This window comes from Mizuhopecten yessoensis, unplaced genomic scaffold (genome assembly GCF_002113885.1).
Source record: "Mizuhopecten yessoensis strain PY_sf001 unplaced genomic scaffold, ASM211388v2 scaffold7547, whole genome shotgun sequence".
Taxonomy (NCBI): Eukaryota; Metazoa; Mollusca; class Bivalvia; order Pectinida; family Pectinidae; genus Mizuhopecten; species Mizuhopecten yessoensis.
The window spans coordinates 941027-967394 of record NW_018407102.1 but is presented as its reverse complement, the minus strand read 5'-3'; the positions used below and the strand labels follow the sequence as shown (position 1 = coordinate 967394).

General features: G+C 36.8%; 2 protein-coding genes across 6 annotated transcripts in view; both read left to right on the top strand.

Annotated features, from left to right (window-relative positions):
- LOC110453942 (paramyosin-like) overlaps positions 1 to 11354 on the top strand; it is a 52793-nt gene extending 41439 nt beyond the window's left edge. For 3 of the 5 annotated variants that reach the window (XM_021503196.1, XM_021503198.1, XM_021503197.1), the window contains 2 exons: positions 699 to 1472; positions 8071 to 8155. In XM_021503196.1, the coding sequence (XP_021358871.1) occupies positions 699 to 1457 (759 nt within the window). In that variant the 3' untranslated portion in view covers positions 1458 to 1472; positions 8071 to 8155. Of the gene's footprint in view, positions 1 to 698; positions 1473 to 2295; positions 2466 to 3467; positions 3489 to 8070 lie in introns of all 5 variants that reach the window. The other 2 variants (XM_021503200.1, XM_021503199.1) reach the window with 2 other exon arrangements.
- An 11707-nt stretch (positions 11355 to 23061) lies between these two features.
- Positions 23062 to 26368, top strand: part of LOC110453926 — an 8559-nt gene continuing 5252 nt past the window's right edge. The window contains exon 1 of the mRNA XM_021503171.1: positions 23062 to 23839. Within this exon, the coding sequence (XP_021358846.1) occupies positions 23410 to 23839 (430 nt within the window). The 5' untranslated portion in view covers positions 23062 to 23409. The remainder of the gene's footprint in view (positions 23840 to 26368) is intronic.

The following is a 26368-nucleotide window of genomic DNA, read 5'->3' as shown; positions in this document are numbered from 1 at the left end:
TGTGGCACTGTTGAGGATACATTTGCTTTCCTAGTCTGCACCACAGTCCATTAACCAGGCTTCAGCTTCAGTCTCATTTCCATGTTTGTAATCTGTACAGGTATATATCAGTATACAATGTGATTTTGTAAGGCTGATTTATTGCGAAAAATGGAGCAGCGTGCCAGCAGGTAGAACAAATTCAGTGGTTTAAAAATACCGTAAGACTTCATTCTGTATCCAACTTAACCTAGTAAAATGTATATAGAAACCATTTTTCATGTCTGATGTACTCAACATATTTCTATGTTATGAAAGACACATGTTACTTTACTTGAATACTATAGTCTTTATAGCTATCATTGAAAGTGATGCTACATTATTTATGTTATCCTTTGATAGTAAAAGCATCAATTCTTAACTGTATACCCAGTATTCATTTTGATACATATACATGCAGTGATATTATTTGTTTTTTGTTTATTTGAAGTAATGGTATATAGATTTGTATTTAAAATAAATGATGCTGTTATAATATAACAGTAAGAAATATTGGTCCTCAATTTTAGGACCTTCTCCATCCAATTTTGAAATCTTTATTTTTGATTGAAATTTAATTACGCTACTTGCATACATTTTTCAAGAATTGAATAGATGTTGTGATCAATTGTCATTGAATGTCTGTAGTTTTACTTTTATGCCTGTGCTAAAACTTCCAGAGAGTTGAAGGTTTGGAAGACCTCCAAACTCAGTTACAGCAAGTGAAGGTGAATGCTGGGATGCCTAGTTACCGTGGCCACCCAGAGTATCTCCAGGGTGACATGGGCTTTGGCTCTGCCTGGGACGAGCAAGATAACCAGTACGCCTATGGGGGGCACAATAAAGGTGGTTACCAAGAAGACCCCGGCGGTCAGTATGGTTACACAGGCAGGGGCAAAGGAGGCTACCCCCAGGATGAGGAAACTCACCGAACAGATCGGACTGACATGAAGACGAGGGGTGGGACACGTGACTTTGATACAGGATATGGAACAGCAACAGATAGAGGTTATGGTACAGCAACAGGCACAGGTTACGGAACTGCCACAGAAACACAGATGGGTATGATTCCCGAGGATAAAGAGTATTATAATAAAAGTCCTGTGCCAAGTACAGGCAGTGCTGAACAGTACAATGGAAATGCAACACCCAAACAGTCGCGAACTCCACGGAGTGGGGTAACACCCAACCCTCAATCACAGAGAAACACACCCACCCGCAGTCTCAATAATACTCCAGGAGGAACAAAGGCCAAGACACCCTCCCAAAGTCGTACAAATACTCCAGGAGGAACAAAGGCCAAGACACCATCCCAAAGTCGTACAAATACTCCAGGAGGAACCAGTGTGAAGGCTAAAGCAAACAGCAAGTCACGACGAAACAGTCAGGAGTCAGTGCTCACAGAGGCTGGTGGGGGAACTGGTTTAGCCGATGTGTAGAAGACGTAGCGGCTGGTAGGTTAGACATGCCGAGTGGGTCATACTCACCACTGACAACCTGTCACCCTCTAACACTTCAGCTTCAACTAGCTGCCACTGCTGTGGCTAGGCTTGATGAGACTTACCCGCCCTCACTAACCTCATACTGCATGTGTGCCGCCTAACTCTAATAACCGGCTCAGTGTGGACCATATTACAAACACACTTTGGAACTTACCTTGAATTTTTTGGAAACATCTAACTTTTAGATTTTGCATTTTTTATTCAAATTACAAATGAATGGCACTTCTGAAAAAACCATAAGAGGTAATAGTTGAAATGATTTCCAAATTTGTAAAATGGTCCATGCTTAATTTCTGAGAGTATGAGATGCCAGACTCGCTCACAAAAGCACTGATCTGTTTCAGTACTAATGATATAATCAAGATGGCTGCTCACTAGAAGCGTTATCTTCACTAACTGATTTTTTTTCAGGGCTAATCACCTCACCTTAGATAGTATCACTTGTTTCAGACAAATTCTCAATCTAAAAAGGTAATGTCCCATTGAATTTACTTAATTTCAGATTTAGCTTTACTCATTGGTTTCAATATTTTTTACTGAATGTTTTATAGTTACAAGCATTTACTTCATTTGAAGTAAAAACAGTATACAATACCAGGTAAAATAATCATCACGGTGACATCTTTTTGAGATTGATGAAACTAAGTTCTGTACAAGTGGAATTATTGTTTGGCTATTTTCAGCTTCATCATGCCTCCATATTTAGGCAGTAGATCCTGGGAATTAACGCCTAGCCTTAAGTTTACCATTAAACATTTGGTTTTGTTGTATTTAGCGTACAGACGATGTTCAGAAGTTACAGGAGGAGATTGCAATTTTAAGGACAGCCATTGAGCCGCTTGTTAAGAAGCCTCTGCCGCGCTCCTTTGTGAAGGACTCGGCTAGGGGCAGTAGAGCTGACAGTACTCCTGAGGTTAATAAGTGGAGCGTACCCAACGCCTACAAGTAAGTCTGGTAGTGGGTGAAAAAACCCCATTTATGAATAGTTATGGCCGTGTGTCTATAAGATCCATTTTTGACCAAAGTGAGACATTTTCCATTGTCTTTTATTCTCATGCTAAGATCGATAGTAAATGACAAACTCGTTAGGCCCAACACTATGGCTTTGTCCAATAGGGCTTTGTCCAATAGTAGCAAAGATAGTCAGTATAAGTCAGCTTGTTATTTAGGAACCTTACCACTAAATATCATTTGGCCATAGATTATAATGATCATAATAAAGGTTCTTATATACCGCTTTATCACAGCCAAGTTTGTAGGTTGTCCCAAAGCGGTTCACAAATTATTATCCGTGGTTATAGGGCCTTTGCAACCAGTCAATATCTTTCTCAACTCCATTGGGAGCATACAGCCGGTGCTGCCATTTCGGCGCTCACAGCTAGCATTCTACAATTCTAGCACTGCCCAATCACAAACTCATTTACAGCTGAGTTGATTGGAACAAGCGGTGTAAAATATCTTGCTCAAAGAAACAACACAGTACCGTGCCCTGACTCGAATCCACAACCCTTCGGTCACAAGCCCAGTGTCCTACCACTAGACTACCATGCCTTCTATTGACCATGTAGAGCTGCCCTCCCATCTTGAAATGCACATTATCTGATTCATCAACTGAGGTCATATTCCACTATGCAAGGACCCATATATTGACATCTCCTAAAGCAAATTAGATTACCAATATTAAGAACAAGTTTTTCTGTGTTCTGCTAATGACGACTGAAGAACCTATAATAGTATTGGTATAAAGACCATTTTTCTCCCTTCCCTAGGGCAGTATTTATAGACTAATTTTTACTGATTTTAAATGTTACAATCCTGGTTTACATTTTGAGTGTTTGCGCATTTAGGATTTTGAAAACATTTAAATTTTAGTCTGGTGTAACTTGCTGGAAAGAATATTAACGATAATCTGAGATTGTATAACTTACCTGTTTCCTTTGTTTTTAGTGATAGTTAACGAATTTACAGGTATGAACCACTTGATGGTGTCTGCGTATTGTCACGTAAATCTATCTGTATCACCGCTGTCGTACAGCCTCACTTCCGTAACTCTGCATGATCTGTTGTTGTCTGTGTAGTAACACTTGTAGGTACTTAAAAAAAATAGCAATGGACACAGTGAAACCAAAGCTGGTAGAAATTAGACAATTTAGCCTGTTCCACTTCGACCTTTTTTGCTTGTGAACAAAGTGTAAATTCAACTGGTGGTTAAGTAGTAAGTATTGAGGCAGTAAAGATTTTGTCTGGAGGAGAATAACGTATTGACAGACTGACAGGCAGATATTTGCTAAAGATGGAGTGAAAAGAGTGTCTCCCATCGAGGAAGTGTCTCAATCATGAATATTAAACTATAACAAAATTATTTTACAGTAAACAAATTTCATAGTTCCGCTGAGGAGAGTTGTTAATGCTTGTGAAGCATTGGATTTGTTTTGTTGACATGGTCAAAACAATTGATGTGTACTTTAATACTTCAGTGAATAATGATACCAATACTCAAAAATATGTTCTGTTCTCTATGGAAACCCAGTTTCAGTGCCACAAGTTAAGGATACTTGTCCCAGGAATTTCAATCAATAATCGTGCCTTTAAGTATTGAAATACACTGTAATGGCAAATATGGTAAACAACGGTACTACCATCGTGCTATAAGGTACACGTACAGGTAAATAATACATTGTGTCCATATTTGGAAAATGATGTTGTGATTGAATCCTAGAGTCGTGATGCTATTGTGTCTGTTTGATGTTGTGATTGCTATAAATGTTGTATGGTACTCGGGTATTGTAACACATCGTGAGTATTGATATTCCCTCTCTGTGTGTAAGATGTTAGTGTAACTAGATAATCCCTCTCTGTGTGTAAAATGTTAGTGTAACTAGATACTCCCTCTCTGTGTGTAAGATGTAAGTTTAACCGGATATTCCCTCTCTGTGTATAAGATGTACATGTAACTAGATATTGCCGCTGTGTGTAAGATGTTAGTGTAACTAGATAATCCCACTCTGTGTGTAAAATGTTAGTGTAACTAGATACCCCCTCTCTGTGTGTAAGATGTTAGTGTAACTAAGATACTCCCTCTCTGTGTGTAAGATGTAAGTTTAACCGGATATTCCCTCTCTGTGTATAAGATGTACATGTAACTAGATATTGCCTCTGTGTGTAAGATGTTAGTGTAACTAGATACTCCCTCTCTGTGTGTAAGATGTTAGTGTAACTAAATACTCACTCTGTGTGTTAGATGTTAGTGTAACTAGATATTCCCTCTCTGTGTGTAAGATGTTAGTGTAACTAGATACTCCCTCTCTGTGTGTAAGATGTTAGTGTAACTAGATACTCCCTCTCTGTGTGTAAGATGTAAGTGTACCTAGATACTCACTCTCTGTGTGTAAGATGTAAGTGTAACCAGATATTCCCTCTCTGTGTGTAAGATGTAAGTGTAACTAGATACTCCCTCTGTGTGTGTAAGATGTTAGTGTAACTAAGATACTCCCTCTCTGTGTGTAAAATGTTAGTGTAACTAGATACTCCCTCTCTGTGTGTAAGATGTAAGTGTAACCAGATGTTCCCTCTCTGTGTGTAAGATGTACATGTAACTAGATATTCCCTCTGTGTGTGTAAGATGTTAGTGTAACTAAGATACTCCCTCTCTGTGTGTAAAATGTTAGTGTAACTAGATACTCCCTCTCTGTGTGTAAGATGTTAGTGTAACTAGATACTCCCTCTCTGTGTGTAAAATCTTAGTGTAACTAGATATTCCCTCTGTGTGTAAGATGTTAGTGTGACTAGATAATCCCTCTCTGTGTGTAAGATGTACGTGTAACTAGATACTCCCACTCTGTGTGTAAGATGTTAGTGTGATGAGGGAGTATAGTCAGGGTGTGTGACAAGGGAGTTGTCGTGGGTGTTTTACATTCATAATCTGAAATAATGGCACTTCCTACTCCAGTGAAAGTGGATGTTATTAAATGTGTACAGTTGCTATAAGGTCTGAATCAGCTGTAAAGAGATCCATATTTATGTAAGGTCTATAACAAGTATCATGTAGCTTTTCACAAAGTCCACATTACTGTTCTATTATAGACTGATCAGTATGGACAGGGGTCACAACTTTCAAGAGGTCAAAAGTCAAGGTCATAATGGAACATGTTCAATACAATGTTATAAGTTCTATTGATAACTTTCTTGACCATTGGTCATTTAATGGCCTAAGTCAACTGTGATTTTGGGTTGTGTGATAAAATTTGGGACAGGAGTTATCATTGTTGTTAATGAAGATTATACCATGTGAAACCACAGTCTTTCTGCCTGACTGGAATATTAAAAAAAAAATGGTAGTATGAATGCAATTGTTTGGATAGCAAATCACCTTCGAATGGCTCAACTGTACACAAAGTTTTAGTACAAGTCTTTGATATTGACACTATCGTTTACAATATAGTGAGATATGTTGAAGGGTATAGGGGGTTGTATCTTCCATGCCTCTTGAAGGTTATAAGGGAATGAGTTATAACTGTACAATATAAGAGAAATGAGAATGCTCTGATGTGTGATTGTGTCCTTGAAAAATCTATTGTTTAGCTTTCTTTTTAGAATTTGAGTTTTGCTTTCAGATTTCTAGTTCTTTAAGTTATTATAATTAGACAATTTAATTTTGTAGAATTTTTCTTCTTTTTCAGTTTGAAGATTCAAAACAGATTGATATTTTATTTGTAGCAAGGTGATAATGACTGAAAAATGATTAGTACTAAAAATAGGGCTGTCATTTCTAGACTCATTTGTATTGATATTTCAACTAAGAAATATTGTGATACATGTTTATTAGTTATTATTGAGTTATTTACTTAATAACCATTGATGCAAAATGAAATCTAATGATTAAATGCAAACAAAAAAATGGCTATCATAAAAATGACTTTATTATTATATATAAAATTTATTTATTTTACTGTTGAAAGTCCAGTGTTTTTAAAACATGTATCAATATATTTCATCGGTGATATTTTAAGACAATGATAAACAATGACAGCTCAAAATGAAACTATCAGTACAAACCATTTACGACCTTTGAAAACAGAACAAATATCTTGGAATTTAAATTTGGAACGAAGAACTCAGAAAATTCAAAGACAAATTGTTAATATTTCAAAGGAAAAATCAGATAATTTTTTGCCGATAATCTTTTTTAATCATTTTTCATTGTCATTTATCGAGTAAATGTTTGTAGATCTCTTGACTGCCACACCCACCTGTAGAATCCGAAAAGGCCATCACCAACACAAGTGCATGTGTGTCACACAATTATAAATGAAACTTTGTTGTTCTATGGCTGATAAGTTTTTTCAGGGGAGGTAATTTTACTCTGTCCAACCCTCGACCAGAAATCCCAACATATCTCTGTATCCTCCAGGAACAGAGGCTGCAGCATTTTGTGCTATTTCATTACCACCGTTAGAAGCTAGTTTCCAATTATTGTCCTTCCCCCTCTTTCATTTTTGTGTGCTTCGTTTATGTTTAGAATCAGTATGGTAATTGTACACTGTAAAGTGTGCATCTATCATGTAAACTTGATCAGTAACCAAGTTTGATTACACATAGAACAACAGGCTTCAATCTGCATGCCTGTTTCAAGTATACATGCTATTTACTTTTTGTACAAATGTCTATTGCAATTTGTTTTTGTAGAATATTGTTTGAATAATTTCTAGAATTTTCAACTAAAATGATTTGTATATATTTTGTTATATGTCATTATTTATTCTGTTAACAAATGAATTTTAATCAAATAAACAAGTTTTCATTATATCACTTGAAATATTGTACATGTTAAAACTTGGACATTAACAGTCTTTATTTTGTGGTGTGACACTATCAGAATCACCAGTGTTTAATTAAGTGTTTTATTAATGAATAACAATATCTAAAAATAGTAACATTTCTTTGCTAAAATGCTAATTCATTTAATTCTGAACAAGCCATATATATATGCCTGAATTAAGACTAGCTCTGTGTGCAGCACATCATGGTCAGATGCCGGGATTAAAACTTGGATTGTGAAAAAATGTTAAACAAATTGAGAAATTTAATATAAGACTACAGAGAAGATTTCAAATAAGGTTTACACATTGAGGTTTGATATAAAACTGAGACAATATAACTATAGATGTGCTGTCAATAACAATAATTCAATTAACATAGACTCAAGGATCATATAACTTGTTTATACTTTGTAAGCTGTATGTAGATTAAGCTGTGATTTTAAAAAGCATTATAGACAATTAAAGAAAGTAATGAATTACGAATTACACATTTTATATGTTATCAATAAAAAATGATATAAAATTCAGGTAAATTCATCAAAAATTCAAAATCCACCTACAGTTAGAAAAGGTAATTAAATCCTGAAAAGGAATAAAAATATATAACAAAGAAAGATGTCAGATAAACATTTTCATCTTATTTTTATGATTGTCATAGTTTTGACTTTATTTGTGTGCATTTGTAGATGTTTCCATGCATGTGTGCATTTTCGTTGATTTTTTGTTTGCAGATGGTCTGTGTGGAAAGCAAAATGGATGTATCTCTTGTGGCAAATTCGTGCTAGGAAAAAGAACTCTAGTCTTGGGCTTGATCGTTCCAAGAATTCTCGACCTTCTTCCAACACATCGAAGAGGTCTAATACAGGGGAGACAACCTCTTGGAATTAAGTTCCTTTGTTCTCAGTGGAATTATATTGACTTTAAGACAACTTACTAAAGCAATTTTTACTACAAGACATTACAGTGCTTTTTATTTTTAATCAAGCCTTTCGTCAGTTGTAGAACTTTCGACAACATGAGATTTAGATAACACACTGGTAAATACCCTGGAGTCAGTGTTGCTCTACTATGATTACAATATTTTAAGAAATTTTCTTGGAAAGGGAATATTCTGAGAAAATGAGTTCATTTTTTTGTATAGCAACAATGCCATGAATATCAAATATAAGTTGTCTTTTATATAATGTAATGTAAGCATATTTAGTGCTAATCCATATACTCTGTCACACCAGGAGAACTTAGCGTTTTAGAGAAGTCTGTTATTTACCATTTAATTGATTTGTAATTTTTTCTAATCTTAGTATTCTCCGCAAGTTGAGCTCAGTATATTTAATTAGATGCATTCATTACTGCTTAATATTTTTGATATTTATTGGGAACTAGGGGTCAGTAACATTTCTGTTTTCTCAAAATATGATCACTGTAGAAGTATATCTAAATATTATTTTATTTCTTAAAGTGGTATCCAAATTTCAAATCTAGTCCTTAGCTCTTTGTGCAGATGCTTGTAAACTTTCTTAAGATTTACATGTTTATGTCCATGCATATCCCTGTTTTATTTACCATCACCAAATAGATTAATATTTTGGCACTGTATATTACTTTATTTCGACATTCTCCTTGAAACTGATTGAAAAGAGAAATATCTGTTATTTATTTACTCTATTTTTTGACATGCTTGGCCTAATCAATGAATTTTTAAAACAAGAAAAATGTGTCACTTGCTATAATAGTAAGCATTAGACCATTTTTAGTATGTATTTATATAACTTTTTCAAGTCATTCACAATCTGACATTCTTCCCCTTATTTTTGTGATTTTACTTACTGTGCAGAAATTCCAGTAGGAACTAATACATCAAAAACCATTTCGAAATGAACTTGTTTTTATTCAAATCTCTGCATTAAATTTTTAGTATTTTTAGTTCCAGCTTAGACCACCTATTTAGAAAATAGTATTGAGATATTTATCTGTTATTTTCTCCTTTTTTCTCCTCCTAGTTATAATGACATTACTACACTTTCTGACGCAGTATGACCTTGTATATTTTGGAGTCACCTAGCTCCAATTCACCTATCAGTCACACCAAAAGTTTGATTTAATTAGTTGTAGAGGAGACCAATAAAATGTAATAGTGGTAGATAATTTTTGAAGAAATATTGTATAACCTTTAGTTGAATAAGGAATTTATTTACTCCGTCCAACCATATTTGTTTTTACTTGGAGCTGTGATTTTTGTCCATGTCTTGTTTTAACCAAAGCTATATTGTGATATATGATAAACCATGTCTGACTTCCATTGTGTATGTGTGGATGGCTCAAATTTGGGGAGGCCATAGTGTGTGTGGAAAAGTGGATAAGTGCCGACGATGTGGATAAGTGCCGACCCGACGTTGTGGATAAGTGCCGACGACATGGATAAGTCCCGACCCGGCGATGTGGATAAGTGCCGACGATGTGGATAAGTGCCGACGACGTGGATAAGTGCCGACCCGACGGACGACGTGGATAAGTGCCGACCCGACGACGTGGATAAGTGCCGACCCGACGACGTGGATAAGTGCCGGTGTGGATGGATGTTTATGCTGTGTGGAGAGTGGTTGTATGTATGGAAGAAAGTGTGTTTGTGTCACAAGGAGAAATTAAATCTCATCAGCCAGCATTTACGAATGCATTAGCATCCCATAGACGCCAAACTCACCAAACACATTTCAAAGACTTTGACATTAACTCCATTTGTCACAGACTTAATACACTTTGAAAAAAATGAAATTGTTACCTGAAAGTTGAAATCTATTTTAACAAGGTTCTTCTTATTGATTGGTTAATTTCATCCAAATGTGTTATGGAATGTTGCAGTTTTGCATTGTATATAAAGTTGAAAGAATTAATACAGCACCTTTATATGTACCTACATGGTAGTCTTCAGATCCTAATGCATTATTTGCCATTACATATAGTTATCAATTGTTGATATAATTTTGTTTGTTTGTTATTTGTAAATATTTTGTTTTTGTATGAATATTTCATAAATCAAATTGATAGTTACGTGTAAGTCATTAAGCAAATGACCTGCCTTATAAATGTCATGGCACGAAGCCTACCCGTCCTGATGTTCTGTGTAATACAACTTCGGTACTCGTGACAGTGTGATGTGTAAAACCACTCAGGAACTTCATGTGTTGTTTGGTAGATTATCAGTGTGTCATAAAACAATTAAAGTATAGACACTGACACATGTGGGAAGGAGACACATGGGCAGATAACCCAATGATTACATTCCAGGTCACTCAAGGAAAATATAAATGATGCAAGCATGGAAGTTTGTAGAACGTTTGAATGAGGTGTAACTTCGGTTTGCATCGCGGGTCTTCCATTCACTTTACTGATATTAAAGATAACTCGCTGTTGTCGATGTCATACCATTAGTCTACGACTACTATAGCTAGTTAAAATATTTTATTCTAGTTCATTAGCTCTTTTTTTTTGTGTATATCTTCGCAAAAGCTTTGTCTAGCGATATAAACCACTGGTTCCTTAATATCATTTAAAGTTGAGGTATTGAGTTGAGATGGAAGAGGTATGCAAATTGTCATCGATTCACAGCAACAACGCATTTTTTTTGTATACTCTCTCCATTACCCATCAAAACCATTCTTATTGTAGCAGAAAGTTAAAGACACATAGTGACGGGGCTAGGAGATGTGTGGGTGGCAGTGCCTTGTAGAAAGACACATACAGTGTAAAGGGATGTGTTATGCTCGACTACCCGTACCAGTATCTGCAAAACCAAGTTAATTCAGCATGTTTATATTTTTAATATTATATTTTTGTATTTTTTTTTGTTAGAAAAGAAATATGCGTATCCGTCCTTTTATTTCGTCCATTATTTTCAAATCATCTTATTATCATTAGGTGCATACTTTAGTGGAGAAAAAGAAGACAAAAATCAAATTCTCAATTGTATTCCTTAAATATAAGGATACAGCTTATTGATATATTTCAATAAAACAGTTAGATAAAAGGTGGTGTTCTTGATTTTCTTGAAGCAGCTGTTACATTACTGATGCGTACCATGATACCTGCTCAACCAAGGAAGGCTGCGAGGAATGAGTTTCGTGCATTAGGGGAACTCTTCATGTTTTCATGCAAATTTTACTGGAAGTTTGCTTCCCTTCATCAAGCCATGCAATCTACAACATACATTTCACAAATGTCATACCGCAGCTTCCGTCGTCCATCAGTCCGTCGTCCGTACGTCAACTTTTCTTTTAAAACGCTACTAGTGAACGACTGAGCAGATTTTGACCAAATTTGGTCAGAAGCATCCTTAGGGGAAGGGGAACAATTTTGTATAATGGTGGGTCTGGCCCCCTTGGGGGCTGAGGGGCAGGGCCCAATAGGGGAAATATAGCAAATTCTTTAAAATCCTTCTTATTCTGTAGGAATGAAAGGATTTGTTCCATATTTGGTCAGAAGCATCCTTGGGTGAGGGGGAACAAATTTTGTATAAATGATGGGCCTACCCCCCCCCCTGGGGGCTGAGAGGCAGGGCCAAGGAGGGGAAACATAGCAAATTCTTTAAAATCCTTCTTCTTCTATAGGAATAAAAGGATTTGTTCCATATTTGGTCTGAAGCATCCTTGGATGAAGGGGAACCAATATTGTATAAACGGTAGGTCTGGCCCCCAGGGGCCTTAGGGGCGGGCCCAATAGGGGAAACATTGCAAATTTTTTAAAATCCTTCTTATTCTGTAGGAAATAAAGGATTTGGTATGAAGCATCCTTGGGTGAAGGGGAACAAATTTTGTATAAATGATGGGCCTAACCCCCCCCCTGGGGGCTGAGAGGCAGGGCCAAATAGGGGAAACATAGCAAATTTTTTAAAATCCTTCTTATTCTGTAGAAATGAAAGGATTTGGTCCATATTTGGTCTGAAGCATTCTTGGGTGAAGGGGAACCAATTTTGTATAAATGGTGGGTCTGACCCCCCTGAGGGCTGCGGGCGGGCCCCAATAGGGGAAATATAGCAAATTCTTTAAAATCCTTCTTCTTCTTCGGTAGGAATGAAAGGATTTGGTCCATATTTGTTGTGGAGCATCCTTGGGTGAAGGGGAACCAATTTTGTATAAATGGTGGGTCTGACCCCCCTGAGGGCTGCGGGCGGGCCCCAATAGGGGAAATATAGCAAATTCTTTAAAATCCTTCTTCTTCTTCTGTAGGAATGAAAGGATTTGGTCCATATTTGTTGTGGAGCATCCTTGGGTGAAGGGGAACCAATTTTGTATAAATGGTGGGTGTGGCCCCCCTGGGACCTGAGGGATGGGGCCCAATAGGGGAAATATAGGTAAAACCTTTATAATCCTTCTTCTACCATAGTGATTTAAGGGATTTTATCCTGATTTAGTCTGGAGCATCATTGGGCAAAAGGGATTCAATTTTCTATAAACAGCGAGTGTGGTCTCCAAGGAGGCAGAAGGGTGGGACCTAATAGGGGAAATTGAGGTAAACCTTTAAAATCCTTCTTCTAGTCCATAGGGATAAAGGGATTTCTTCCCAATTTGGTCTGGAGGAATTTGGGCAAAAGGGACTCAATTTTGTATAAACAGTGAGTCTCGCTTCCCTGGGGGCAGAAGGGCAGGCCCAATAGGGGAAACATGGCAAATTCTTCAAATACCTTCCTTTTCTGTACCAATGACAGGATTTTGTCCTAATTTGGTATGAAGCATCCTTGGGTGAAGGGGAACCAATTTTGTATAAACGGTGTGTCTAACCCCCCTGGAGGCAGAGAGGCGGGGCCCAATAGGGGAAATTAAGGTAAAACCTTTAAAATCCTTCTTCTACCATAGGGATTAAGGGAATTTATCCTAATTTAGTCTGGAGCATCCTTGGGCCAAGGGGACTCAATTTTGTATAAGCAGTGGGTGTGGTCTCCCAGGGGGCAGAAGGATGGGGCCCAATAGTAGAAATAGAGGTAAAACCTTTAAAATCCTTCTTCTACCATAAGGAATAATGGATTTTATCCTTATTTAGTCTGGAGCATCCTTGGGCCAAATGGACTCAATTTTGTATAAACGGTGGGTATGGCCCCCTTAGGGACATATGGGTGGGGCGCTGTTGAAGTTTGTTCTCTATATATCTCAAGTACTGGATGGATCTTTCTGAAATACAGCACCTACCATGGAGTGCTATAATTTTACTTCATACCAATTATTTTAAACATATTCAGGTGAGCGATACAGGCCCTCTGGGCCCCTTGTTTATTTCTATATTAAGATGACCATTACTTCATTTCTATGTCTTAATGTCTTTCTTGTCCGACCTAGTTCCTATGAATCATGTAGTCGTCTAAACAGTTCAATAAAAGGTACAGCTTTTTCTGTTTCAAAGAAGACACATACCTTATAACCAGGAGCCTATTACCCAAACGGTTGATTAGTGAGAAATACTTCGAAACCGAGTGAACTGAAATCTTTGTTATGTAAACAGTTAGTATAAACCCAGTTAAAGCTATCATTCAAGATGTGATAAGTTTACAAGTGTGGTGTTTTAATACTGTACACAGCCACATGATAGTTTTGGTGAAGGTTTTTATAGACACGATCATCAATTGTTTTGTTCCCTTCCGTTATAAAGTGCGTTTTTGCTTCAAGACAAACGTACTTTTTAAATAAATACGAACCGGAGTTAAAGCACTTTAACAACATATAGTTTTACCTGGAACTAGATATGCCAAAAAATAATGGCCCTTCCATGGAAAAATATGTCCCGGAATTGTTCCTGCCCCAGATTGCCCCTCAACAGACCATCCCATTCTCTAGTCTGTCCCTCTAATGGTCTTTTTTATAAACGATATGGTGCTTCTGATATGTCCCTGAAACGGCACTATCGCCAACAGTTGTTATTGATATACGACCGTGTCGTGCACCAGTATGTCAATCTAAGGACCGTTTCATGTAACAAAATTGTTATTGATTATGAAAAAACCCATTTGATATAGAGTATTCCTTGGTCAATAGAATTGACTTAGTTATAGAATATCAATTACATTTTGTAACTGGAAACTGATTGTAAAATCCGTACAAATAATTTCGGGATGAAAACAGATTAAACATAAAGAAGATAATGTGTATTAAACAGGTTCATATATCTATATTGAGCAATTTCAGCATGTTAAAAACAACCAATTGAGTCTCATTTATCCAACAAATTGGAAGTTAAGATACCACAGACTTACTTTCATCAGTTTTATTTCTGGATATAATATTTACATATATTTAATTAGACACTAATGGTACCTTACTATCAAACGTCACAACAAACATAACGAAATAACAGCAAGGGAATACCAAAGTGCCATCAAAACCGGAAATCAAGCTCAAAGACTGGTGCTATTCTAAACAAAATATAAGATTTAAATGAAGACACTTGGGAAGGAACAGGCGTTCCGCAGACGTCTTCTTCATTGACAGGATCCTCCATGTAAATATTGGTAAAATGTGATTTACGTCCACGAAGCTGGAACAGGGGTGGAAAAAACCAAGGCACACCTATGAGCAGAATAAAAGCTCGACCTTAAAATCGTACAAGGAAATATAATATTTCACAATGAGTTCATGGTGGCCGACCACAAAACTTGTCCGTAATCTTCCATCTTTGTACACCGAAATCTTGACATTCGCAGTGATATCTTGAAAACTCATCAACTGCTGTAACTATCAAGAAAGAAGAAGTTAAAGATAGAAAAATCGAAATCTTCACGCTCATCGTGCAACTTGACAATACGCCGTTCCTTTTGTACATACATGTACATGTTTTATGTAAAGATCGAGAAAGCGCTGATGTAAGAAAATCTGTAGTGTCCCTAATATCAAATTTAACAGGGTATATAAAATCGACGTACTGCATAAATTCATTGTTACTCAACAGCACATTGTCGATAAATCTGAAAGTAAAATTGAATCGCTAGGCAAAAGTTGTATTGCAAGTCCTGATAAGCTGTTCAATAAATTCAACCTCGTATAAAAAATAAAAAATAAAAAAGGCCAGTACAGGAGCACAGTTTGCTCTCATAGGAATGCCTATAGCTACATTCTGTTGGGAAATCTTGCCACCGAAAGAAAGGAGGACATTGTAAACCAGGAACTCAATCATTCTCAATATACTTCATCTTTGCAGTTCTTTCATTTAAGTATGAGGTATGATAGTGTAAAAAAAATCAAATTTCCGACATTATAAGTGTACATGTATGTCTGTGCTGTTAAGTGATTTGTCAAAATATCTTTTGAGTTCTTAAATCCACATTGCGTTAATTCCACTTCTGGGTAATACAATATCACAATGCGACTGTTTAATGGTATTCAAATCTAGTTTGGATAATGGCTCAGTTAAGCAACTATCAGAGCCTGCGATGCACGTTGTTTATAAGGATTATGAAAGATTGAAACATAGAAGCATGATTAGAGAGTATGTTGTCCTTAGAAAAAATGGAAAATGTATTGTAAAATGTGAAGGAGTTTTTTCCCTTTTTTTGTGTGAAAGTGTTTGCAGACAAGGTCGAAGTCATTAGCACTGTGTTGTCTTCTGACACAAGTTCATACTGACGCAGATCTGTAAGTGTGTTTGGACATCAGGGTTGAGAACAAAATATACTTGTTTTTTGTTTTCTCTTTTGTGATTCCAAGCTGCTGATTCTTTTTTTTTTATAATGAGTGACATTAAAGACGATTTTAACACACTAAGAAAATGACCACCAAAAAAATAAATCCAAGGTTTGGTTTGGTTTCATTTTGTTTAACGTCCTATTAACAGCTAAGGTCCTTTAAGGACGTGCCTCCATATGAGTAGTGTATGCGTGCTTGCGTGTGTGTATGCAGGAGACAGGGTATGTTTGTGTGCTTGTCTCCTTGTGATAGCGCGGATCTGATGCCGACTTTATAGTGCTATCTCACTGAAATACCATGCCTAAGGCACTCAGCACAGCATTCAGCCTGGTCACATTATACTGACAACGGATGAACCAGTTGTTGCCATTCCCCTACAGATACAATGTATCAAGAACGAGACCCTTTGATTTTGAACAATGCTTGGCTGAAATATGTTCGACTTCTCCAGAATGATAGCCATCAGACCTTGTACCATGATACTGAGGTAAACGTGTGCATGAAGGTTCATTAGGCCTTTTGTCATATTAACACAGTGACCAAGGTCAACGCTTTAACGTTTTGCCTCCAGTACCATTGAACAGTTATCAATAATTTTATTTTTCTTGGATACAATAGCGACTATGAGCTACTATGTGCTTATATTACCTGTCTGGATAGGAAATTAAGATATCTAGACAGGTGATATGAGCCTATGCTTCTCCCTATAACCAATAATATTAAAACTATATATTCATTACGCTAATGAATTCCAGCAGCTAAATATTTTTACAGAATCATATGCTTTAATTTAAACAAATAATTCCAGTTGAATAATTCGCTAATGATATTTCTTTTTCAGACGTCGGTATTCAAAGGCCAGTGACTAATATTGGTAACCGGAGAAATGTTGGCCAAGGTCAAAGTGAGGACAAAGGTGGGGATCGTTAGGATGGTGTCTGGAATGCAGGGTCGTTTGACAAGCGTGAACAGGACAGACGGAAGCGCATACCCACTCCGTCCAGTGAGGAATCTGTGGAGGAATAGAACACGTTCATGTCAATGCGTCGACACGCCACAAGATATAGAACGGACAGTGGGCGGATGCGCGACATAATGAACGGGAGGAACAGAACAGGACTGTTACAGGGAAAGACAGACCAGTACAAATGGAACAGGATGGTTAACGGGAAATGAAAGGGAAAAGACACATGGGATGAATGGATGGATGGAACGGGATCGCTAATGGAAAATGAATAAAAACTAAATACTCGACATGGTGAAAGCCGGGGGCTTTCGAATTTTCATATTCGTTGATAAATCTCGAAAAACAATCCTCTACCGTCTTTTTGACGCCTATTTATTACCAAGCTTTAATAATCAAATATTGTCTATGAGATGTGTAATACATATGTATATTCAAATTAGCTAGCTTAAATATGACGCCGAAAAAAACGTTTCTTATTTTAAATGTAGAGAACAACCATTGGGCATAAATATCCCAGAATCATGTTGATGCATTTTATTCAAGACATTTTATGTGCTTTTCAATTTCTGAAAGAAATTCTTTCATAAAACATGTTCTCATAAAGACAAGTTTTATGATATACCGTAAAAGCACTTATTTCAGCGGACACACATTTTAGCGTATTAACAAATTTTAACAGATAAGCGTATTGATGAATTGGCGCACTCCCAAGATATGCCATAAAGAGCTATTTACTGAAATTTCAATTATCGCAGTCATAAATTTGCACGATGATTATACGCGAAAATCTCTAAAATAAGAATACCGCTAAAATATGTTCGTCTATAGTAATAAGCTTTATGAAATATCTCATACTTTCAAAAAACATGTTTATATCAGATATCTATAATGTCAATACATATCTTATAAAGTTTAAGAACTATCTTTTAACGATATATGGTGTTTAATAAACTTTGTAAAATAATTTGTAAATATAAATCTTATAAAATGTTTTACCACATTGAATAAATGCAGAATTGCCTTGCCATGCACAACGCTACAACTTGCTGTACAGAACGCAATGCTATTTTATATACAATGTGTCTAGAATGATAAAGATACTTATGCGTTAAAAAGTGAACTTCTCTAAACAATTTGTTGATGCAAATATACGCAATTGTGGCTTGTTTAAAGTTGAATGATACTCTGTTAGTTCAGAAATGGGTAAATGAAGCATTATCTCGGTAGTAATACAATTACAATGCCATACATACATGTACATGTATTTGCTTATCGTAGTGACTTGATTGTGCGCTTTCAATGATTGTACAATATCCGGTATATAGTTTATGTATGAAATACAGAGTATTATAATAGCCAGTATAATATTAATATATGTACCTCATTATTCCTGGAATTGAAACTATTTGAAATCTATATATTGTCGTTTGGAAAATGATCAAGTAAATATCTAATCTGGACAAAGTTTTCATTTCCAGCAGATACAATGCTTCTTTGTAACAAAGTTCTACTTTGCAGTTTTACAAAACTGACATCTCGATTTTTAAAGAACAGCCAATTAAAGGAAAGAGGAAACTCGCCAAAACACTTTGTTTTACTCTGAACACCTACTTCATATTATCTGTTCTCCGCTGAATTCCTGTGTCAACAACATTCGGATTCTTCAAGTTCAATGAATCAAATACCAAGTGTTTATTTCACAACAGGTTTAAATTGTTATAAACTTAAGTTTTTTTCCATTGACAAATCTTCCGGATAGTAATTCAATATTTTACGTCGAACATCTTTGAGAACACAAGTCTCTTTTGGATTAAAATGATTTTTAATGTCTATACGAAGTGAAATATCATCTGTCATGTCAAAAGGTCGAGCTTTAGTTGCAAAACGCTATGGATGAATTGTTTGAAAATGGTTAAAAGGGCAAATAGATAAAAAGGGAAAGGAAATAAATATTATTGGCAAACCGGACGTGGCTTCTTCATCGCGTATACAAATATACGTCAGAATGCATGAATCATGCAGTGTTTTCCTGTCGGTGTATTTATTACCAATAACTTAACTACACTATGAGTACATGTACACGGATCACCGCTACTCAAATGTAACGAAGTTATGGCGCCGTTCCCCAGTCGTGCTGACGCAATGCGCGGGCGTGCATATGAGTTTACATGCGCGTGCTTTTGATATCGCACACGAGAGCAAACGAACAAATAGAAATACAACCCCGAGCCGCTGCGTGCGTGTTGGTGTTTATATATCACTGGCCTGGTATTGGGTTTCTGTTAAGGCTCCTTACTCTTCACAAACATTGTCTCCCCCGTCAGCCATATTTACATGTATGTCACGTGATTACTTAGATTAAAGTTTTGAAGAACACTACGTGTAGTAATTTCGGAACAACTTTTTATGCGACCACTTCTCTTTGATGAGTGGAAAAAAAACCAATGGTAATTGTAGAAAGTTGGTGTCTTTACTATATGAAGTGTGCAGAGATTTTGATCGCTGCCCTCGAGAGTGTACCAGATGTTTAGGATGGCCCCGCCAAAATAAACAACGAGACGGTCGTATGATAAATGTTCTAGACAAGTGTTGGCAGCGGCGAATAAACAATACGTCTGTTCTTCACGTGTTGTCCTAATGACTGACCGATTATATACTCTTACTCATGGATGGTCGTAAGGATGGGGCACTCCAAGAGACAGCAGATTTTTTGTGTGCGATAGACAAACTTATGTACCTAGCAATTGATTAGGTTGTGCATTTTCACGACAGCTTAAATTACAAATGTAGCTAGGTCACATGAGAACTAAATGTCCGAAGATGTGGAGCCAGGCTAAGGTCAATTAAAGCGCCATTCGGCTATTAGCATAACCTGGACACGGTAATATGGTTACAGGTACCACACCTGGTTACAGTATCATGACAACAATATAGGAAGACACTGCCAAAAACCTAGAGATGGTCCGAACGGAGGTCCAAAGTGTTGAATGGGACTGCCGATCAGGTGTGGTCTCCTCGGCGACACCAAGTGGAGGACACAGATAGAAACCCTGAATCCAAAGGGGTCAATACTAGTCGACTGTTAGGGTAAAGAGCATTGTTTAGATGGTGTCGGTAACAAGCACTGTTCCAAAGTGAGAAGGTAACCAAGAGAAGTTCGGTAACCTTTTAGTGTATCACACCCATTTGAGAACATTATGATACAGTAACATACGATTAAGATATGTTGCGGTACGTGGATTTCATCATTCTCGAAAGCAGCGATTCATATGTGTATTCACGACGCATTAGATTTTGCGATCGTCCAACGCAAAAATAACTATCCTACGAAATTGAAGAGATTTTCAGTACGGGAACCCGGATGTTTAAGTTAGGAGTTTTACTGACCAATTGTCTGAAGTACTTGGCATTCTCACGGTGTGTGTGTGTGTGTTTGTGAGGTATAGAATTCAAACATCTATATTACTTACACTACAGTAAACCGTGACACTGTACCGTTACAAGGTGCTTCAGACTCAAGTGTCCGGACGGTCATTTTTACTTAGTTAAGTGGCTATAGTAGGTCCAGCCATGTGGTCAAGGGGATTGGACACTCGGAGAAATAAACCTTTGTTATATGTACTGATGTGTTGTGATTTGATATCCGACAATATGTAATGACTGTAGGCCAAAGTCCTGTCAATACAGATATAGCGTTGTCATGGTCCGTGAGAACTACAGTAGAAACGGGTCATGGTCCGTGAGAACTACAGTAGAAACGGCAGTCAGGGAATTTAGAATACTGACGACATTAACAATAACTTAAGCAGTGATTATTATCTTTGATGATAAGATGCAAATGTTATTAGAAAAATAACGTCACGAACATACATAATTGAGACATCACATGTGACCTACAAACATGTCTGTTATCGAAAAAAATACCAAAAGCTTAATTAATTCACTGTACATATATTGAATTGATATCCAAGTGATGTACCGTCTTTGATAACGACGGCAGACACGTAGCGAGGCAACGTAAATCAAATTGTAAACGAGGGGAATTGTGTTGCTTTCAAGTATCGCATGTGAAACTGACAAGGTGCACAGAAACGAACGCACTATGGACCGGAAGTAGACCATTGATAGGCAGAGCTCAAAATGTACAATTTCGGAACTTTGTGACAAGTAAATAACACTTAATCAAGAATGAAATGTGCTTCTTGCACCTGTGAAGTAAATTTTACATTATGCCCTAAACTATATGTGTGAATCAATCCTGTGTTAAATACAGGAACGTTAAATGCACGTGCCGAAATTCCAGAGCTCAGCCTCGGTCCTGGTTCATTTACGCGATACGCGAGTCAGCCCAAGTTTACAGGCCAATGCCAACAGGCCTACGGCGGAGTTACATTTGTGCTTACACCAAAATACTACAAAATTCTCAGTTGTTTTTAAAAACAAATATGAAACATCTTAACGTTCGTCACGTTCAATACCTACCAATATACCATACCTGCGCTCATCTCAATTCTGCTCGATACCATTTGTATAGACATAAAAGTTTAATTTGATTAACTCTAACACACGCAACAAACTGGGTTATGGATTTATACTGAGCAGTATAAGCTGGCTCGTACAGTTCTCTTGTTTTGTTATGACGAAATCATTTCAGACTGAATTATAAATAAACGTTAACATTCGGAATAATTTTATATTACCACCATGCCGTTATATAAACTGACAATTTTATTTTACACATACACACGGTTCCATGTCTCGCACCTTTTAAGTACATTCAAATTAATGAATAAAGTCATTCAGGCATATAGCATAATATTATTTCAACTAATTTCGGATTAGTTATTGACATGCATATATTTAAGTGTCTGGATGTTAGAGCCCGCAGGTGTGTGTTTGACCCCAGGAATTGTGTGTTTGACCCTCGAATTGTGAGTTTGACCCCCTAGTTTGGATGTTATAGCCCCCAGAACTGTGTTTGAATAAAATGGATTTGGGTATTTGAACTGTCGGAATTTTGTGTTTGACATGTACGTATGACATGTACTGTGGGAAAACACTAAACTGGGATCCACTGAATCGTTTTAATCTCTTTAGTCCGGACTAAGTAATATACAACAACCGTACGACCTGCTACATTTCGCAGGCCACATACAGATTTGTTTTGATGGCAGAAGGCCTGTTGTTTACAAACCAACGTTATGACACATCCAGTGTCCACGTATTCAAAAGCTCATGCAACACTTTAACACAGTTACAGTCCCTAGCTGTTGCTATGACGTTATAATTAAGACAAGCAAACCCATACTTTTATTTTCTATTAAAAAAAGGTTGTTCCAAAGAGACGGCACGGAAAGCAACAGAAAGTTACCTAAATATGATGGTTCAGTTGTCAATATCATAAAACTGTCCATTCATCACATTGATTTTGCACATTTATAAAAAGACACCAAATAAGGGGGGAATGCTGGTTTGATTTAATCATTATTACCATTACGCCCTTCTCAAACAGTATGCGTCTTTGATTGAGGTTTCGCAAGTCTGGTACTTCAAGATAGCACGACTATAAATTATGCTTTATCAGTGACTCCTAAAGGGCTACAGGCACCACCACTGGGTATTTGAATATTCCATTATTCGCCTATTAATTTCACATTTTTTTCTGATTAAACATGTTATTTCGGATTACAATGCTGTGACACTTGATTCATCGTCCCAGTCACTACGCCGCCCAAATTCCTTGCACTTTGCGCGACCCTTGTCAGCTTGTAACGGGATCTAAGTGACCGGGCTCGTTAGCAGCCTATACCTCCCGACCTACAGGCGTGGTCAACTTGACGCAGTGCGTCTTATGGGAAAATTATTGGAACAAAATTGAATGTCTGTCTTTTTCTTTGTATTTTTCAAACGAGCAGATATGTTAATGAGTTGCTTTTCAGTAGTAAAGTTTGGAATCCACGTGCTACTTCATGTATATCATCCGTTAACTATTATTGACAATTACAAGACTGGCTTCGTTAAACAGGAGCACTGCCTTTGTTTATGAAAAAAACCACCATGCTTTACTTCTTTTTAAGTTGGCGGTATTGGATTGCTGGACGCCATGTGCCCAGTGACGGGTGTGTGTTTCTGCAGCTGGTAACAGGGCGTATACCTGTGGTCATCGGCCGTCACATGTCAGGTACTCAATTGGGCCTGTCGGACAGTATCCCTCGTCAATACTGACCTTCAACCCGACTTAATGTGGAAAATATTGTGATTCCCGGTATCGTTCGTTGAGCTAGGGTTTGAATTGTGTGCTTATCCGCCTACATTATACCGTGTACACTACAGAGGCCAGACACGACTGCTGGCCAACTCTACGGGCCAGGCCAGGCACGACTGCTGGCCAACTAAACGGCAGTATTACCCGTACTACACTGACACAACTAGTACTCATAATGGAACTATTGATAATTTTATCTGTGGCTATCTCACTATTAGCCGTTCATGTGGATGGTCGTTCATCGTGTGTCCGTATCACCAAAAGTCATCCATGTCAACAATTTTATTTCCATTTTGATAATGAGGGAAACACATTTAAAAACCAAAGTAACGTTTTTAATGTGACTGCGAAATTAAGTAATTCTAAACGTGAATCGTTCGAGGCGTTTTTCTGTGTTGTATTTTATCCGCCCTGTGGTGCCAGTGTGGACTACTTGCTTCCGAATATCAGGACTCCACATGTGGTGCCATGTCAGGAATTCTGTACTTCCACTTGGAAACTGTGGCGCCGGATGTTTATAAAAAAGAAGATACCACAAGATTCGGCGTGGCCGTGGGGACTTCGGTGTGAGAGCCTTCCACGGAAAGACTGCATCAAACGATCAGGTACATGATCACGTGTATAAAATACAAATATACAAACTGTAGTCCGTATCATATATGTTAATTATGTAGAACACAAGTTCTGAACTTGTAGTGTACGATATTTCGTTTCAGTGAATTACCAATTCAATATCAGGTATTTACAAAGTGAAACTGGCAGAGGTTTATAAAGACATATAACATGCCAGAGATTTTAAAGAGGACATTCTTGGTTTCTTGACGAACCACACTTATATTTCAGGAGTATAGGATGATTAGTTTGATGTTCTTCGCGAGTATGTGGGATTCTGTTCTATATCTATATGTAGTCAGAGGANCCCCCCCTCATAGGAATGCTGTATTCAACAACACGTTGTTATTGTGTCACAATTAAAAAAGTCAGGGGTCAAAGTGACGTCATAAATATCGAAACATTCATCACAACAGAAAGCTATCAACTATATTTCAATGTAAAATCCACACACATAATCTGGTGAAAAGCGCTAAAAGGTGACACGAAGTAATGTCACATGTTTATGAAGTTAAACATTGTTAACGTGTTAGATGTTAATACAATAGTACAATGTAAGATGGTTATAAAGTACATGTAATACAATGTTAGATGTTTATTAAGTAGTTCAATGTTAGGTGTTTATGAAGTAATTCAATGTTAGGTGTTTATGAAGTGATACAATGTTAGGTGTTTATGAAGTGATACAATGTTAGGTGTTTATAAAGTGATACAATGTTAGGTGTTTATAAAACAATACAATGTTAGATATTTATAAAGTTATACAATTTTATACGTTTATGAAGTGATACAATGTTAGATGTGAATGAAGTAATACATTTGTACAATATTATATGTTCATTAAGTTATACAATGTTAGATGTTTTTGAAAGAACATAATATTAGATGTTTATGAAGTAATACAATGTTAGATGTTTATTTACGAAAACAATGGTATACAATGTTATACAATGTTGTACAATGTTAGATGTTTAACAAGAAATGCAATGATCGATATTTATAGAGAACATGTAATGCAATGCGAGATATTTATAAAGCAATACAATGTCAAATGCTTATAATAATAATAATACGAGAGGTTTATACAGGTAACATTTAGAATGTTACAGATTTCTAAATGGATTTCCAAGTTTCTAGAATAGTGAAAGGCATCGTCCATGCTTATAAATGTATGTAATACTCAATGTTTGTACTAAGACGGTCGTGTTATGTTATACAACAAACACAATTCCATTATTTCTTTTGATTATGATCAACGGCAATAAAGGAGAAATGTATACAGTTACAGAACCTGTATAGAACCTTCCATACGTCCCCTTGATAAACAAATGGTTGTACGACACCTTGCTATGTCTGGTAAACACGCGCGTAATGCACGCGCAGTAAGATAAGAGTTGAGCAGGACCACCTGACCACGGTTGCGGGGCCCCGCCTGGCAGGCCACAATAGCCCGACTGGCTCGACTCGTAAAGTCCACATATATTACTTTATCTTTATTACAATCGTGTTCCTTTTTACTTTGAATCAACCATATGTTTCTCTATGTCTGGCCCGAGGGCTCGACGATACACAAACCAGAATAGGCCTGCTCCCATATCTTATATAGAGAAATTTCACACCCAACTTTCCATCACAGATTTTCCCGGTTTATTACGCTTTTGCACCATATGACCGTTCTGTTCTGTGTTAATGACAGGTAGTAACCGTTAATAACAAAGCCCTAACTGATCATTATCTATTTTGATTAAAATGAAACACATTTAAGTAAATGCTAATATGGTAAATACAGATGTGTCAACATGATTGGCTTATAATAGTCTTTGATACAAAAATGTATTTATTCTACTAGATACAAGAAAATAAGAAGTTCATAGAAACGCAAAATACCCCACTAAGATATCCTAAGGAACAAATTAGTCACTACTTTAATGTATGCTATTGAATAAAAAACTGATGGTAGTAATTGAATACACGAACTGATGGCAGTTATTGAATACACACACTGATGGCAGTTATTGAATACACAAACTGATGGCAGTTAGTGAATACACACACTGATTGCAGTTATTGAATACACAAACTTCTGACAGTTATTGAATACACAAACTGATGGTAGTTATTGAATACACAAACTGATGGCAGTTATTGAATATACAAACTTCTGACAGTTATTGATTACACAAACTGATGGTAGTTATTGAATACACGAACTGATGGCAGTTATTGATTAAACAAACTGATGGCAGTTATTGATTAAACAAACTGATGGCAGTTATTGAATACAACACAAACTTCTGACAGTTATTGATTACACAAACTGATGGTAGTTATTGAATACACGAACTGATGGCAGTTATTGAATACGCACACTGATGGCAGTTATTGAATACACACACTGATGGCAGTTATTGAATACACCAACTGATTGCAGTTATTGATTACACAAACTGATGGCAGTTATTGATTACACAAACTGATGGCAGTTATTGAATACACACACTGATGGCAGTTATTGAATACAC